Raw genomic sequence first — 18,937 nt, 5'->3', positions numbered from 1 at the left:
TTGGTTTCTCACTGCATGTAAAAGTTATTTTTACACTATAGCCTATTAAGTGTGTGATAGCATTACATCTAAAAAAACAATGTACATACCTTAATTAAAAATACTTTATTGCTAAACATGCTAGCCATCTGAATCTCCAGCAAGTCATAATTTTTTTTTTTGCTCTTGGAGGGTCTTACCTTAAATTTGTAAAAAAAATGTGGTATCTGTGACATGCACTAAAGTGAAGGACAACAGAACAAGGTGTGCCTATAACGAATCCACCCATGTTGCTGCATGTTTTTGTGTGCACTGTGATACGTAATCTCGTTATATGAATATATTACAGTTACTCATACCGTTTATGAATAACGAAAGCTGGAGTGTTTGCAACTTGAAGCTATTACAGACAGTGTTCCCTGAACACTGTATGTGTCCTGCTGATGCGCAACATCACACACTCTTCTAGGATACAATTCTGGAAGCATACTCTTATTACAAGTGTGTTTATCTTCAACATTACTAGAAAATACCAAACCATTTACCAACATGCTGTGCCAGTTACTCTCCCACCAGCACTGTGTTACCACTGCTCTACATCCACACCAATACCTCATATTATTTTACTTTTAATAATTTCCTGCCCGGCGGGCATGGCTCAGTGGTTGAATGTCAACCTATGAACCAGGAGGTCATGGCTCGATTCCCGGTCAGGGCACATGCCCGGGTTGTGGGCTCGATCCCCAGTAGGGGGTGTGCAGGAGGCAGCCGATCAATGACTCTCTCATCATTGATATTTCTATCTTTCTCCCTCTCCCTTCCTCTCTCTGAAATCAATAAAAACATATTTTAAATAATTATTATTTTTTATTATCTCCCAATCTAGTGGGTTAAGGTGGTATCTTGTTCTTTTAATCTGAATTTTTTCAAATTACTAATGAGTTGGCCACTTTTTTCTATTTGTTGGATGGGCAGAATCTCTCTTTTATGAAAGTGGTACATTCAAGTCTTTTGCTCATTTTTAACTGGTTAACATTTTTCTATTTTAGTAATTCTTATTAGATATTTTAAATATTTTGATATTTGTCAAGATTCAACTGTAGTCATGAAAAAGAATGTATTTTTAACTTCAAAGAAATCTGCAGGAGGACTGGTTACATGTCCACATTCTTCATATGCATAGCCCTTCTGGAAGAAAGGCAGGAAAAGAAGAGAGGAGCTAATAAAGCAGCCTAGGAACAATAACCACTTTAACAAAATGAGGAGTAAAATACTTCATTCCTTAGAAATGTTTTACTTATTTTTCTTTTATACTGAATTTATCGGGGTGACATTGGTTAATAAAACCATAAAAGATTCAGGTGTACAATTCTATATGCATCATCTATATATTGTTTGTGTGCTCACCACCCCAAGTCAAGTCTCCTTCCATCACCATTTATCCCCCCATACCCTCTTCTACCTCCCCCGTCCCCTTCTCTCTGGTCATCACCATACTGGTGTCGGTGTAAAAATGCTTTAAGTGATTTTCTTAAAAATATACCTTTATTGGTTTCAGAGAGAGGAGGGGAGAGGGAGAGAGAGAGGGAGAGAGAGAGAGAAATGTCAATGATGAGAGAGTCATTGATCGGCTGCCTCCTGCACGCCCCCACCTAGGGATCAAGCCCGCAACCCGGGCATGTGCCCTGACCAGGAATCGAACCTCGATCTTCTGGATCCTAAGTCGATGCTCAACTACTGAGCCATGCCAGTCCAGCTTCAATGATTTTTAAAAGTAGCTAACTTACACTTTGAGATTCTTTTGCCAAAAATTTTATGAAAATAAACAAAGCTACTACCAGATTTAACATTTTAACAAATATGTTTTTAGAAAAATATTATTAAGCAGTATTTAAACTAGTACTGGCTCAATTTCCCTAAGATTTTTTTTTAATTTTTAAATTTTTTTCAAATACAATTTACATTCAATATTGTTTTGTATTAATTTCAGGTGTACAGCATAGTGGTGAGATAATTATATGCTTTACAAAGTGCTCCCCCAAGATTTTTAAGAAACTAAAGATATAGTATTCCTATTTGTGAAGCAACTCCTGAACTGCATATGCAAGTGATCTATAAACAACAAAGCACTGCATCCATTTATGTATTTATAGATTACCTTCTAAGTAACACAGAAAGTAAATTAATCATTTTAACATGCTAATGTTGATGTGACTACTTAGTACAGGAATGGCAAATAATATAGCATGTCTGTTACCAGTCCTTTCTCAATTGTGGCAAACATTATTAATTAACCATGGCTCTCCCCCAAGCCCAGATATCAACATCTTCCTCAAACAGAGCTTTAGACAGCCAATAGCCACTACCAATCAGCTGCAGCAGGCAAGAAAGATGGGGAATATCTGCTATTCTTTCAACAGTAACTTGAAAGAATTAATACACCACATAAAGGAGAATGGGCTATAAAAAAACCCCTGAGGACCACACAAGTTTAAAGCGATGACTTAAGGTTTGTTTATTTGGGTTCTGAAACATTTCCCTCACCCACTTCACAATGGAACTGACAGAATTATGAGTCAGATTTGGCTCATGTTCTGCTGCTACGTAAATCCTACCTAATAAAAGAATTAATTACCATGAAGACTTGATTTGGGCATTTTACAAAGTGGGCTAAGCGTTATAATTTGCTGTGCCTCTTCTTCCCATCCTCTTTAAAGTTTTTCTTTAATCATATTAAATCAGTTAAGAAGTCGAGTCCTTTCTCCTCCGAAATGTTTCTATAGCAGTCCATTTCATTCTGTCTTTCTAACCTTACGTCTGGACTACTGTAATAGCCTCCTAATGATCTGTTTTTCCAGTCTCTTCCCAGAGCAAGTTGTCCTGTTAAAAGGAACCAAGTCAACTTTTCAAATACATTGATCCTATCACTTCCCCACACCACAACCATCACTGATTCAATTCCTCAGTGTTGTCGTTATCATTGTATATCATCAGCATCGTCATTATTCACAATGAGGAGTCTTATGCCAGGCACTGGGCTGGGTTACATTTCAAATGTGTTACTTATTTAATACCAACACAACTCTATATGGTAGGCCTATTATTTTTTTCTTTATTGCTTAACTGGTGTCTTAATTTGGGGTTACCTAACCCTCAACGTAGACCCCAAGTGAAAGACTGCCTAACGGTGGCAGATTTTTCCCACCCCTGTAGCATGTATTCCCCTTTGTGCAACTGCGTCCTGTCAGTGGAGTCTGTTTCTCCATCTCCTTGGATCTGGGCTGGCCATGTGACTTGCTCTGACCTAGAGAATGCAGTAGAGATGGTGTTACTGAGATGCAGGGTGTAGGCCTCAAGAGACTTGCAGCTTCCTCCCTGCCTTCTTGAAGCACTGTCTGCAAGGGCCACAGGATAAGGCCATTCTAGCTGGCGACTGCAGGAGAGGCCCCAGGGAGAGAGCCAAGTCTCCTCAGCCACAGCCAGCACTACCTGCTAGCAGAGCAGGCGAGGCCAACCTCTCCCAGCTCCAGCAGACTGTAGCCACATGAAGGCAGCCCTACTTTGATGGATGAGAAAACACGGCAGTAAGTGATTTTTACTATACTGTATTAAGAAGTACAACTAAGATTTCACCCAATGTATTTTCTAAAATTCAAGCATAAAACCACTAAAATGTGCTGCCTCCCCATAGGAAATAATTTTTAGGCTCTTTAGGATTTGCTACCTTCCCGATTTATTCACAGTAACATAAAGCATATTCTCAAAGACATGTTATATAAATGCTATAAAGTTAAGTCAAGAAGGGGCTAAAGAAGCATATTGTGGCCTAAGAACTCTTTTACCTTTAATTCGTAATTGCAAATGAAACTGTACTTAAAGAAAGCTATTAGCCACATTTACCCTGTGAGACCTTTATACTAGAGTGTTAATCTGGAGCACATGTTCCTATCTTAAATGTGCCTGCCATTGCATTTTCCTGGATCTAGAGATACTTCTATTCTGTAGGCAGACAGAGCAATAGTATACCAAGCACAGATCCTCTAAGAATAAACTAAGGTCCTGGTAATAAACAGGCCTAGACAGCAAAAGATAGGATTCAGCTAACAGAATAAGCAAGCTGAAAACATTAAAACAGCTTTAGAAACTGCATGGAGTTCACAGCTGTCGCTCTGGACTGTGACTTCTCAGGAGGAAACAGTCTGGAGCAGCTCACAAAAGATCCAGATCATAGGTGTCACTCAGGCTTATGAGCGAAGGAGTAAGACTTAGCATTAGCACTAAAACTACAAACTTATACTTTATTGAAATGGTGCTAAATATGTGTCTTATATTCTACTTTGTGCTTCAGTTTCCCATATCAAATGAGTTATGAATATTAAATAATAAATGCATATAAAGTTTTTGTAAGTTAAAACAGTGCCTGGCATATGATAATTGCTTAATAAATATTAGTTATTATTTGACATTCTCATTGGAGATTAGTATTATAAAAAGAGAAAAATCAAGTGGAAATGCATACTAATTTATGCTTTTTGTTAATTTTGACCAGCAGAGGGGTCAAAACCTCTGCAAATAATAATTCTAAATAATTATTCCAATCCTTATGCCTTTATTTCTCTCATCTTATTGCTTTGGCAGAACAAGTACAGTAACAATTGCCTGTAGAAATGCGGGGAATAGAAAGGGTACATAATAAACTCACAGATCTAAGAGATTTCTAGGCAGAATGTTCAAAATGCCAATTGGTTTCACTTAATTGCCTATGATAAAGTTTGGATAAAGTAGGATGAGCTTAATAAGGACCTGTAATGTCTTCAAGCAGAATTTAGAGGAAATAAGAGCCAAGACTTGCTGGGTTCAACAATAATACTGTTTCTTGTTTCCAGCCACTCCAGACAACAAAAGATTCACACAGTAAGAAATGACTTCTATTCAAAGATCAAATCCAGGGAACTGTCAGTAAAACTGGGACCTTGATCTCAAGAGTAAGACTGTAGTACCTTTGTTAGACCTTAGAAAGGTTTGAGGCTGTTTGATAGGTCTGCACCTAGTCAAGAGGCTTCTAGGAATCTCAAAGGTGTGCCCCAATGACCTTCTCTTCTAAACCCAAAGTGCTTCTTAGTATCTGAAGGGCATTATCGATAGCACAGTGGCCTCATACAAAGTCCAAAATCAAGAAGAGACTTGTAGAATGAAAGGGCCTCTGGGCCTTTACCTTCTACAGACAGGAAGCACATCTATGCAAAAAGGGCTCTTTTTTAAGGAAAAGAAAAGACAACTCAGAGAATGCAGAGAAGACACCAGAGGGCAGAGCTAAGATTTACAAAGAACCATTTGCATAGGCACAGGCCCACATCAATGACCCTGCAACATGTTCCTAATGGTGTATTTTAGAACTACTACATTACTCCCATTTCCCCATCTGAGCAGTATCTATTCTGATCACCCCTGTCTCATTGTGTGCTGGATATGTGTAAAGCAAATAACTAATAACATTAGTTCACAAGTCTTTCAATCCAGAGGACCCATACTTGAGGAGCTGTACCCAAAGAACCACACCTGAGAAGCCACACAAAAAAGTCTCAGTTCAGGTACCTGGACATGATGTAAGATGATGAAATTCAAGGCTTTAAGCCTGAGCCGAATGAGGTAATGGGATGGGACATCAGAGTTCTTTGGGAGAAGAGGTTAATACTTCCCTCAGAACTGCAAATCTAAAATACTATTTTCTATCCACAGGTAGTTAAATCCACAGCTGTGAAGAAGCTCAACTGTATTTTCGATCCTCAGTTCAAAATCCACATATGTGGAGGGCCAACTTACATTAAACATGGATTTTCAACTGTGAGGGCATCCTTTCTCTTGAAGGATGGTATGTGTTGGTAGCTGAGTAGCTCTATCAGTCCATTTCCTGCCTATAAAATTTTGGGGTTCCAACAACTTCCATTCATTTGGTCCATCTCTGTCCCTTTCAGTCTAAGCTGGTAGTGTTTCTGTTGTTATAACATGTTTAAAAACCATGTGGGTCTCCCCTGTATGTTAAGATGATCCATGTCATTAAACAAGTGGGTTCTCCCCAGATATTTTCAGAGTAACGCAATCTCCATTCCTGGCTTCTGCTAAGATGGTTGATTGGATCCCTGAGTCACATGCCTAATCTCTCCAGCAAAAGTTTGTCCACACACACCTTTGAGTTCTTTCCAGAGCATGCCATAGCATTTTTTGCAACAGAATGAGATTTTCCAAATTATCAAGTTCTGGTTCCTTTTTGCTCAACAATCCCTCAGTCTATGAATTTTCTCTCATATTTTACTATGAACAACAAGGAGAAATCAACAGTGCAAATTCCACACTATGCCTGATAATTTCCTTAGCTAACCATCCAAGAGTTCAATGCTTACAACTTCTATTTTCCACTTAACAGTAAAATATTACTCAGCCAAGTTTCTACCACTTTATACCAAACATTCATATTTCTAGTAACATTCTGTTCACAACAACGTATGTATTTTCTACGATGGCAGCACCGTTGTCTTCTATTCTCACTTCCATATATACACACATACACACTCAGATTTGAGAAAGAGAAACAGGGATTTGTTGCACTTATTTATGCATTCATTCTTGTATGTGCCCTGACAGGGAACTCAAAACCACAACCTTCTTCTACAATTTTAGGTTACTTGTTAAAGCAGCACCCTACTTTCAGGTACCAAAATGTATTAGTTTCCTAGGGCAACCATAACATTTTGTCACAAGCTGGGTGCTTAAAACCAAAGAAATTAATTTCTTACAGTTCTAGAGGCCAGAAGTCCAAAAATAAGGTGTTAGCACAATCACACTCCCTTTGCAATATATAGGAAAGAACTGTTCCTTGCCTATTTCAGTTTCTGGTGGCTCCTGGCATTCCCTGGCTTGTGGTAGTATAACTCCAACCTCTATCTGCATCCTCATATAGACTTCTTATCTGTCTCTGTACCCCAATCTCTCTCCTTTCTCATATGAGGACACCAGTCACAGGATTCAGGGCCCAACCAAATCCAAAATGATCTTATTTCAAGATCACTACTTTAATCACATCTACCAAGACTGACTTTCCAAATAAGGTCACCATATTCGTTTGCTAGATCTGCTATAACTGTTTCATAGTTCTGAGAGCAAGAAGTCAGATGAAGGTGTCAGCAGGATTGATTTTTTGAGAACTGTGAAGAAGAATCTGTTCCACGCCTCTCCCCTAGCTTCTGGATTTTGCTGCCAATCTTTGGTGCACCTTGGTTTATAGAAAAATAACTCTGATCTCAGTCTTCATCTTTATATGGCATTCACCCTATGTGCATGCATCTGTGCCCAAATTTTCTTTTTTATAAGGACACTAGTCATATTAGGGTCCACCCTAATCACCTCATCTTAACTAATTATGTCTGTAACAACCCTATTTTCAAATAAGCTCACATTCTCAGGTACTAGGGTTTAGGACTTCAACAAATAAGTTCTTGCGGACACAATTCAATCCATAACAGTATTTCATTCCACTCTCTTTGGCTTGCATGGTGTGTGTTTTTTTAAGTTAAGTTTTATTTCTCAGTTACAGTTTACATTCAATATTAATTTATATTAGTTTCAGATGTACAACATAGGGGTTAAATAATCATATACTTTACAAAGTTTTCCCCTGATATTTCCAGTACCCAGCTGGAACCACACATAAAAATATGTAACGCTTCACAAATCTGTGTGCCAACCTTGTGCTAATCTTCTCTGTATCACTACAATTTTAGTGTATATGCTGCCGAAGCAAGCATTCTTTCAAGGTTTCTGATGAGAAGTCTGAGAAGTCAGCTGTAATTCTTACCCTTGCTCTTTTACAGGTAAGATATTTCTTTCTGCTTTTTTTTTCTTCAAGATTTTCCATCTTTGGTCTTCTGCAGTTTGAGTATTTTATGCCTACGTGTTTATTTTTTGGTTTTTATCCTGCTTGATGTTCTCCTGCTTGAGATTCCTGGATACGTGGCTTGGTGCTTGTCCTAAACTTTGAAGAATTCCCAGGTACTATGACTTCAAATAGTTTTTCTGCTCCATTCTCTTTTCCTCCTCCTACTATTTCAATTACATATTTGATACACTATTGAAATTACCCCAAAATTCTTGGATGTGCTGTTCTGGGTTTTTTCCATTCCTTTTTCTCTTTGCATATTAGTGTGTAAAGTTTCTATTAACCTTTCTAAGCTTGCTGATTCTTCCCTCAGCCATGTCCGGTCTACTGATGAGCCCATGAAAGGCATACTTTATTTAGGTTACAGTGTTTTTTATTTTGAGCATTTACTTTTGATTCTTCTTACAGGTTCCCATCTTTCTGTTTACATTACCATCTGTTCTTGCATGTTTTATACTTCATCCATTAAGAACTTTAACATATTAATCATAGTTATTTAAGAGAATTCCAGCATCCTGGTCATACTTCAGCCTGGTTCTGATGATTCTTCGTCTCTTCAGAGTGTGTTTTTCCTAGCATGCCTTGTAATTTTTTGTTGAAAGCTGGACACAATGTATCAACTAATAGGACTGAGATAAACAGGCCCTGAGATGTTATGTTAACCTGGCTAACAGTTGGACTGCTTTTAATGTCTGCTATAGTTGTAGGTGCCAGAGGCCTCAAATTCCTCTAGTGTCCTTGTTTTTGTCTCCCCTGTTGACTTTTCAACTCCTTAGAAAGAGTCTATGCCTTACAGATGTAATCCAGTTATACTGGAATCCTGTTGGTGTGCTGGAGAGGAAGCATGTCAACTACAGCAGCATGATGTAGTATACTCTTAAGATTAAATCTCAGTCTTTGAGTGACCTTAACAAGTGTTCCTTTCTTTTTTTAAACATATTTTTATTGACTTCAGAGAGGGAGAGGGAGAGGGAGAGAGAAAAACATCAATGATGAGTTATTGACCGGCTGCCTCCTGCACGCCCCCTGCTGGGGATCGAGCCCACTACTGGGGCATGTGCCCTGACTGGGAATCGAACCACGATCTTCTGGATCATAGGCTGATGCTCAAACGCTGAGCCACGCTGGCTGGGAAACAAGTGTTTCTTATTTTCCACTCCTGTTCCAACATAGTTGAGACAGAAAGGCTACCAGGGCAGGAGTGGGAGAAACACTCTTCTTCCAGGAGTAAGGTTCTGGTAAAATCTTTCCCCCTGATGAGTAAGCCTTGTTATAGATGATACTCCAGGCTTATTTCACACAGATGCTCCCCTTCTGTGACAGCTACTAGGGATCATTCTTGGCTCTTCACTGTGAGAACTTAGTGGGTTGCCTAGAAGTAAAGTCCATGAAAGTGTGGGGGCTTCCTAAGAGTGTGGTCCCCAGGAGCTTTTCACTCTCAAGCTAGTCTGCACTCAGCATCTTGCAATTCATCAAAATGACTATTTAAGTGTTCCACCAGTCACTTTAGGGCTACTGTGGCTTCTGCTCCAGGTAAGCGGACCTTGGCTATGACTCTGGATTTACCACTCCCCATATTTCCAAGTGGCAGTTTGCCCTGCAGCCTCTATTATGAGTCCCCCAAAAGTCCTGCTAATGTCTTTAATAATATGATATTTTTTTGGTAATTTATACATAGTTGTTGCAATGAGAGTGATGATCAGACAGCTTTGCTACGTGATAGCAAAGACTCCCACCTCTCTCCATCACCCTTATATAAGCTTTTCTCAACCCTGCTCTCGTAGAGAGTTAATAAGTGCTATAGAAAATGATCTAAAAATTATTTTATCAATTCTTCCAAGAATGCTACATTGCTAGTATCATTCTAGACACACAGAGGTTAATTACACAAAGTGAATGACTTAGCCACTTTATCCCTTAATATTTCAATATGTATTTCCTAGAATAAGGATATTTTCTTACCTAAATGCAAGTCACATTGAGGAAATTCAACATTGATACTTTTACATAATCTACCATCAATAGTCCAGTTTTGTCAATTGTCCCAATAATTCTTTTCCCTCCAAAAGCATTCTGATTTGGATCATATATTCATTTGGTTATGATTTAACTTGTTAGTCTCTCTTTCAATCTCTAACAGTTCCTCAGCCTTTCCTGGCTTTCATGACACTGACATTTTTTAAAGAATATAAGCCAGGTGTTGTTTTAATAGCATATTTCTGATTTTCGCTTTGTCTGATGTTTCCCCATGATTAAATTCAGGTTATGTAACCCTGTCCAGAATACTATGTAGTGATATTGTATCCTTAATTTTGATCACTCAGGCAAGGTTATTATCTGGATCTCTACCATATAGTTAAAAATCATGCAAACATCCTGCTCCCTCATCAAACCTCTCAGTCCAGATTTTTCACCTATTTATGATTCTTGCCCAATCAGTCTTTACTATGATTATTGCAATGATTCTCTAATTTCACTGCTCACCCCACATTTATTAATCAGCATTCTGCTATATGTTAAAATCCACCCATTCCCCTTTTTATCTCTCCCTCACTCTTTTTCGTTAGTATGGACTAATGGTTTCATATTTCCTCAATGGTTCACTACTGTCCTTAGTTATTTGGATGCACAAAGAGTTGCATATCTGACCAGTGAAAGCCTCTTCAAACTAGCTCCTGGATACTCTGGGTATGTCCCTAGCATTTTTTTTTTAACACTTCCTCCTTACTGGTAACATTAAGATGTTCCAGTCTCATTTAAAATCTTTTTTCCCCCGAGCCCCAGACGTCAGCCATATCTCTGAAAATCCCTGGTTCCTTTCAGTAGGGAATGGTATTAATGTCAGGTATACTCACAAATATGAGTGCCAGGTGTACTCACTGCTATTAGGGTCGTATGAGTCTGGACCTGTCATATCCAGTTTGGTAGCCATTATGCACATGTGGCTATTTAAATCAAAATTAATAAAAATAAATTAAAAATTCAGTTCCTCCGTCATACTAGCCAAATTTCATGTGCTCAAAAACTATATGTATTTCACAGCTACCATATAAGACAGCACTGATATTTATAGAACATTTCCAGCATTACAGAAAGTTCTATCGGACATTACTGTTCTAGACCCTTTCACAAGGCAAATTTAGGCAACACAAACAAACACACACACACACACACTCATAAGTTCTCACTCTCCACTACCTTTTAAATATCTTCCTATGTTCCACTACATTAATTCTTTCTCATATTAAACAATTATTTGTTAAGCATACACTATTGGACAGTTACTATTCAAGGCCCTGTAGATTTAAAAATGTACATCCCTGTTCTCTAAAAAGTTAAATGTAATGAGAAGACAAAAATAAATGTATTATTATAAAATAATGTATTATTATAATACAAGGTGTTAAATCAATATATACCCCACAGTGGGGATGTCAAGGAAAGCTTCCTGAGAGAAATTACATTTATTAAGGTCAGGAAGATAAATAAATATTAACCTGGCAATTTAAGGTTAATTTGGGGCTGGAGGCATTTGCTATTCCCCATCAGTTTTTTTCATCTCCGTACCAATTATTCATTCAAAATACTTTCTTTATCTCCCCTATGCCTTTTCAATATTCTGCTTATTTTCAAAGCCAATCTTTTATGATGTATTTCTTAATACATTTAACAAGACAAAGCCCAACCCAAAAATATACTCTCTTTACTGATTTCAAGCACACAAAAGAATTGGTTCATTTTTGTTGTTATCAATGTAATGGGTAAGAACATGGGCTTTGGAATCAGACTTACTGCTTACTAACTATGTGACCTTGGGCAAGCTACTTAATCTCCCTAAACCTCAACTTCTGCATCTAAAGGTAGGATTAAAAATAACTCATAGTTATATGTTTGAGGATTAAATAAAACAATGTATTGAAAATCCTTAGCACTATGATGACAATATGATAAGTTCTATGGTCTACTTGTAACAATAATTGTACACTTGTTCCTTCCTCTTTTTGCTAAAAGTTTTTAAATTTGTTCACACCTTTCTTGGCCAGTCTTTACATTATTAAGGCATATATAAATACACACACACATATATATGTATATAGTATTTTGGTAACATCTAGAAAATCCCCTAAATTATTCAAGCAGATTCCTTGTAGTCCATATATCATGGCATATTCACATATAAAATATTTTATATAGACAAATTCAATTTGTAATTGTGAAATTATAAAATCAATTTAAAAAATACTATTTATCTATTGCTTGTAGCAACTTTAAATAAAAACCATTAAATATGACTTTATATATAAAATCATTAAATAAAAATATTTTCCTACTAGTAAATTCTGAAATAAAACTTAAATATCTTCAAGTTGGTGGAGCATACTAATATCTGAACTACTAAATGGTAAACTCAATCTATTAATAAAAGCGAATTTGTCAGAATCCACATTCCTATTTTTAATTGGACCCTACAAAGCTATTTACTAATGAAACAAAGCATCTTGATTTTTATACAAATATATTTAAAATACTTAATATAGTCATTATAGAAACACTATTAAGTGACAGCATCAAGGAGAATTTCTTTCCTTCAACATGCTCTTTAAAAATATAATAGGGGAAAAGCATGTCATACAAGAACCAGAGGTAACTCCTTCGGTCCTTCATCAGTTTGTTTAGATGTGCACTGAAAGGTATATGCCTCACATTTTGCTAACAAATGAAAACATATGCTTTTCAAAATGAATGCTTTAAAAAAATTTTTTTTAAATATATATTTTTATTGATTTTAAAAAGAGAGGAAGGGAGAGGGAGAGAGAAAGAGAAACACTAATGTGAGAGAGGAACATCGATTGGCTGCCTCCTACACGTGCCCTACCAGGGATGGAACCCGCAACCTGGGCATGTGTCCTAATGGGGAATCAAACCAGCAGCCCTTTGGTACATGGAACGACAGCCAACTAATGGGGCCATACAGGCCAGGGCCCAAACAAATGCTTTTAATGAAGTATGTTTCATTTGTAAAAAGTGTAAGCATGGACCTATAAAGTTGCATTGCTTACAGTCTAGAGAAAGGAAACAGAATGCTCACCAGAATTAACAAATACCAACCCTAAGATGCAGAAGAATGCCATTTCCTTTAAAATCACTGATAGCTATGAAGATTTTATTTTCTTTACTAAGCAAAGACAAATGTGTAGTACACTTGTGTTTTCCTTATTACCCTTACCAGTAAAATTTTAAAATCACCTTGATATGTAATTTTCCTTCAAATTAGTTTAAGTATAATAGTGGATTTTAAAAAATGGAGATGTAAGAAATTTCAGAATATACTGCTATGTTTAAAAAATTATTAAATCCCACTAATATACTATTGATACCTAGTATGTCACTTGTAAACTATATATTTAAAACTTTCTAGATGTAATTATTCTAAATAACAGTGTACAATCCATATCCTCTTGTACATGAAATATATTGATGGTGAAATCTTTGCTCATGTTTCCTAAAGGCAAACTTACCTGCGCAGTCCAACACAAAGTAGGGCTCAATCTGTAGAGTTTTCGTTTGTGGAAACTCTGAAGTGGCCTTGTTCGAGCTGCTGTGCTCATGACAGTCAAGGATGGAGATTTCAATCTTGTCCTGTCTTTTCTCCTTTTCTTACTGTGCTTCTGGTTAAGTAACCAGCTACTCGAGGAAGAGAGCTCATCTAAATTCTCTGAAGCACTGAAAGGCCATGAAATAATTGGGGAGTGGAGGAAATAAAACAAAACAAACAAACAAACAAACAAAAAAGACAAAGAAAACTAAATGTAAATTGCCTTAATCTATTATGACAGAAGAGTATTAACTTTAGCCAACTTTGTGGTAACAACTGGTGAAAGAATTTATATGAATGGGGAATTACATATTCAAGTTGTGCAAATAATTGCTATTTTCTCCTGCAAAACAAATATCCCATAGGTTAGAAATGCTCACGTGTTCACTAGTACAATGTAAATGTTCACTGTAACTCAACAATTCGTCTATATTATACAGTGTTGTAACTACTTAAATCAAATTTTTTTTGCATATGGGTGAAATTACATAGGACTACAGGTTTAAAATAGGGCTCATCTCATCACTGCATCATTAGTTGCTCTTAAGCACTACGTACTATATCAGTAAATTTTGAAACAAAGATGCAATCCTACTGTATTTAGGATTTTTTAAAAACTTCTAATGATACTGAAGTCACAACTATAAAATAAACAGATCACACAAACTACATATAAAAAGCATATTAATTTTATAATTATTCTTCATATTAATTTTTAAACATTATATTTAAATATTTTAAAAAATCAGAACATCAGGAGGAAGTTAATGCTCATTGCCATGTAAATTTAACTTCCTTTATAGCAGTACATTATATATAAAATAATTAAGCTTTTCAGGCACTACAGCATACCAATTTCAACCTTATATAGACAATTTAGTATTCTAAAATCAACACGTGAATCTGCTATATGTGATATATAAGTTCTAATCAACATCTAAGATCTAAATGTGCTATTTGGTTCAAGTAGAATCAATATTTAATGGTAAATGTAAGATATGGTTTGTCTATAGCACTATCACTGGATTTAAACCAAATTTATAGTTGCTATAAAATATTCTATTAGCTTGTGGATAAAACAAGTAATTTAAGAATGTTTTACACAGAAATAAGAAACCAAAAATAAAGGTACCTGAATGGCTTATGCTGGTGAAACCAAAGAGAATAATTAAGTATGAATTTGGCAACTATCATACATTCAACAAATACATAGTTGAGTATGCACTATTGGCCAGGCTGAATTAGGGAAAGAACGTAAGACAACTATTTCACTTCAAAAATATTAACTTTAGTCTGCAGAGAGCTCTAGTCAAGAATGTTTTAAGGCCCAGTTAATAACCATTCTAAAGACTATCTGAGAAAGTCTTAAGATATAATGCTACTCTCAAATTAACAGGTCCAATATATCCTGATGTTACTTTCTGTGACATATCATATGTATTACCATGGAAAATTACAAGTGCATCATTGCTAAGTAACAGTTTGCTCTTAAGAAACCATCCATGGAGCTGGGCTATTATGTCAAGGGTACCAAAAGGCATATCAAGTTAGCACTGGATAGGTCAGGTGACCAGCACAGAAGTGAGTCAAGGTCAGGAAAAAGAAAGGTTACCGCAGTAGGTGGTATTAGAGGTGATCAAGTCAGAAAGCTAGGATCCAGGAAGATAGGCATAGATCCAACACTAAAAAAGATTCTTCAGCAAGTTAGAAACAATTTGAGGCAGGTTATACTGGGTCCTTGAAAGAGACATGGCTTGGGTAGTATCTAGGGAAAATGAAGAGCTCTTATTTTAGGTGCCTGAAGCACAGTTAACTAACTCTTCTATTTACAACTCTTTAGTTGTTAATGAGCCCTTAGTTTCCCCCTTGTCACAGGAGTCTTAGTCCTAAAGAAGGTGAGCCACCATCCCCTTTCTGAAAGACAGCACACAGCTTTTGCACTGGCTAGAGGCTCACAGGCCAGTTTAAAGAAAAGCTTGTCATTTGTGTCACTAAATGTTATATTTTCAAGTTTCTAAGGTAGCTGACATTATCAAAGGAAAAAAGTTTAGTTTCATTCTTTTTCTTGATTTAAGTATGTTCCCAACTGCAGACAATTCATCCTTAGATGACACTAACAGTTTCTAACTACTAAGGATCCTTGCAAAGTGTTATCAAAAGTTATACTTCTCAACCTATACAATGAAAACGACAAAACATTATTAAAAGAAATCAAAGACGACACAAAGGAATGAACAGATATTCTGTCTTCATGGATTGAAAGAATAAACATAGTTAAAATGGCCATATTACTCAAAGCAATATACAGATTTAATGCAATCCCTATCAAAATCCCAATGACATTTTTTAAAGAAATAGTACCAAAAAAGCATCAGATTTGTATGAAACCACAAAAGACCCTGAATGGCCAAAGCAATCCTGAGAAAAAGAACAAAGCTGGAGGTATCACACTCCCTGACTTCAAATTATACTGCAAAGCGACAACAGTCAAAACAGCATGGTACTGGCAGAAAAACAGACGCGCACAGAACAATGGAAGAGACCTGAGAGCCCAGAAGTAAACCCACATATATATGGGCAAATAATTCTTGATAAATGAGCCAAAAACATACAATGGAGAAAAGAAAGCCTCCTCAATAAATGGTGCCAGGAAAAATGAAAAGTCACATGGAAAAGAATGAAACTAGACTATTTGTCACCATACACAAACAGTAACTCAAATGGATCAAAGACCTAGATATAAGATCTGAAACAATAAACTACATAGAAGAAAACATAGGTACTCAACTTATGGACCTTGGTCTTAGAGAGGATGTTATGAATTTGACCTCAAAGGCAAGGAAAGTAAAAGCAAAAATAAATGAGTGGGACTATATCAAAATAAAAGCTTCTGCACAGCAAAAGAAACCATCAACACAATAAAAAGGCAACCAACTGAATTGGAGAAAATATTTGCAAACAATACCTCCAATAAATGGTTAATATCTAAAATATATAAAGAACTCATACAACTCAATGCCAAAAAAACCCAAATAATCCAATTAAAAAATGGGCAGAGGACCTGAACAGACACTTCTCCCAAGACATACAAATGGCCAACAGATATATAAAAAAATGCTCAACCTCACTATCAGGGAAATGGAAATCAAAAACACAATGAGATACCACCTCACACCTGTTAGAATGGCTGTTATCAACAAGACAAGAAATAAGAAGTGTTAGAGAGGTGGTGGAGAAAAAGGAGCCCCCATACACTGCTGGTGGGAATGTAGACCGGTACAGTCACTATGGAAAACAGTATGGAGGTACCTCAAAAATATAAGAATAGAGCTACCATATGACCCAGCAATCCTTCTTCTGGGTACCTACCTGAAATTTTGAAAGCATTTATTTGTAAAGATATATGTATCCCTATCTTTATTGCAGCATCACTCATGGTGGCTAAGACATGGAAACAACCAAAGTGTCCTTCAATAGAGGATTGGATAAAGAATAGGTGGTACATGTACACAATGGAATACTACTGAGCCTAAGAAAAGAGAAATACTGACATTTACAACATGGATGGATATGAAGAATATCATGCTAAGTGAAATAAGTCAGACGGAAAAAGTCAAGACTGAGAGCTTTATCTAAAAAAATAATCACAAAGTCCCAAGTTCATGTTTTATTAACCCTGTTTAATTTCTCTGCCATTTAATGAATTTCTGAAATCACTGGTTTTCTATTACAGTCCTAGAAATTCTTAGCAGTTAAGTTATTTATGGATGATAACAACAGGCATTCAATTTGCTTTTATGGAGTATAAACAGAAAACTTGAAGTGAACTTTTTAAATATGCTTATTACTATAGGAGCCAAAGGCCCAGAAGGGAGTCAATTAATCTTTTACCTGATATTTTACTATAAGTTACTACCAAAATCAATTTCTGCGAACATTATGTATTTATAACTAATAAATAAAATAATCTAAAGATACAGGTATATGGGGATATATAGTCACTAACTTCTTCGTGTCATCTCGGTGGTGGTGGTAATGGTGGATAAATGTGGAAGGACAGTCTAAACTATTTTTTTTAAAGCCAGTGAAAGTCTAGAGTTTTTCATAGTAAATTATTCAAGTATTTAATAACCTTTGCTTAAACCAAACTGCGTTCTTGGAATAACTATCATACTGTTCAAATACCGTTAGTAAATAAGAAACTTTTGGACCTGGTAATAAATTTAGAATGCTAGAACTATAAAAGCATAGGAAAGATTTCACAAAGTTATTTTTGTTCTCAAGGAATAGCAGAGAATAAGTAGTCAACACAGAATTTTAAAAATACTGTTTTAGGCAAGTGATTTAACATTTTCCCCACATACACCTATTCTCATATTAAACACATTTAAGAAGCAGAAATAAATCATGGAAAGAGAATTACAATGTACATTCTCAAAGAGATTATGATAGACCCTCACCCCAGTTTCCCATACACTCATACACACAAATGCCCACACCCATCATATTGCTTTGAATATCATTCTCACAAAATTTACATGCACCAGGAAGCTAAAAATGTGACCTCATTTGGAAATACAGTCTTTGCAGGCGTAATTAGGTAAGATGAGGTCATACTAATTAGGGTGGGCCTTAAATCTAATCACTGATATCCTTATAAGAAATACAAAGAGGAAAGAATGCCACCTGAACACTGAGGCAAAGATAGGAGAGATGATCTATAAACCAGAGAACACCAAGAACCGCCAGTAAGCTAGGAAAAGACAAGAAAGGTTCTTCCCTAGAAACTTCAGAGAGCAAGGCCCTACCTGACACCTTGATTTTGAACTTCTAGCCCCCAGAACTGTGAAAGAGTAAGAATATATTATTTTAAGCCAACCAGTTACTGGAGATTTGTTAGAACAGCACTAGGAAACTAAAATATCCATAAAAATACACACCTAAGAATATTGTTTTTCAGTAATTTGTAACCTCTATTTCAAGTCTCTCCTTTTCACCAAATGGAGTTCTTCGATGAATTCAACCCATACCAACTAAGGTAGGCAGCAACCTTTTCCAAACTTTCCCTGATGCCCAAAGTCCTGCCAATAGTTGAATTTACTACCTTCTTTTCCCATCCAGTGGTGTATAATTTATTTAAACATTCCCTATAACATTAGGCTTTAGACTTATATTAATAGAGGTAAAAAGGGGGAAGCAAATTTTTACAAAAGAAAGTAATTCCTACTGCCATTACTTTAAAAACACAGCAGGGGAGTTTTATTTCCTTACTGATGTTGCGTACGTATAGCTAATACGATAATTAACGTCGTTCATGGGCACCTAAAATTATGTTGAAAACTTCAGCCTGGAATGGGCTGCCAACAAACAATGTTTTCTCATAACTGAGAAGTGACTATAAAATATTATGAGGGTAAAAGAATTACTTT

The 18,937-nt window shown here is 36.3% G+C and overlaps 1 protein-coding gene and 1 long non-coding RNA gene across 4 annotated transcripts in view; one reads left to right on the top strand and one right to left on the bottom strand.

Annotated features, from left to right (window-relative positions):
- KANSL1L (KAT8 regulatory NSL complex subunit 1 like) overlaps window positions 1-18,937 on the bottom strand; it is an 81,228-nt gene that overhangs the window by 23,195 nt on the left and 39,096 nt on the right. For all 3 annotated transcript variants that reach the window (XM_081143023.1, XM_081143024.1, XM_081143025.1), the window contains exon 6: window positions 13,432-13,636. In XM_081143023.1, coding sequence (XP_080999149.1) covers window positions 13,432-13,636 — 205 coding nt within the window. The remainder of the gene's footprint in view (window positions 1-13,431; window positions 13,637-18,937) is intronic.
- The window catches only part of LOC308559844, a 45,041-nt gene continuing 29,197 nt past the window's right edge, over window positions 3,094-18,937 (top strand). The window contains exons 1-2 of the long non-coding RNA XR_013999210.1: window positions 3,094-5,851; window positions 7,758-7,847. This is a non-coding gene — a long non-coding RNA (uncharacterized lncRNA). The remainder of the gene's footprint in view (window positions 5,852-7,757; window positions 7,848-18,937) is intronic.

This window comes from Miniopterus schreibersii (genome assembly GCF_964146895.1).
Source record: "Miniopterus schreibersii genome assembly, chromosome: 7".
NCBI lineage: Eukaryota > Metazoa > Chordata > Mammalia > Chiroptera > Miniopteridae > Miniopterus > Miniopterus schreibersii.
The sequence above is the reverse complement of the archived record's forward strand: the minus strand, read 5'-3'. Positions and strand labels throughout refer to the sequence as shown.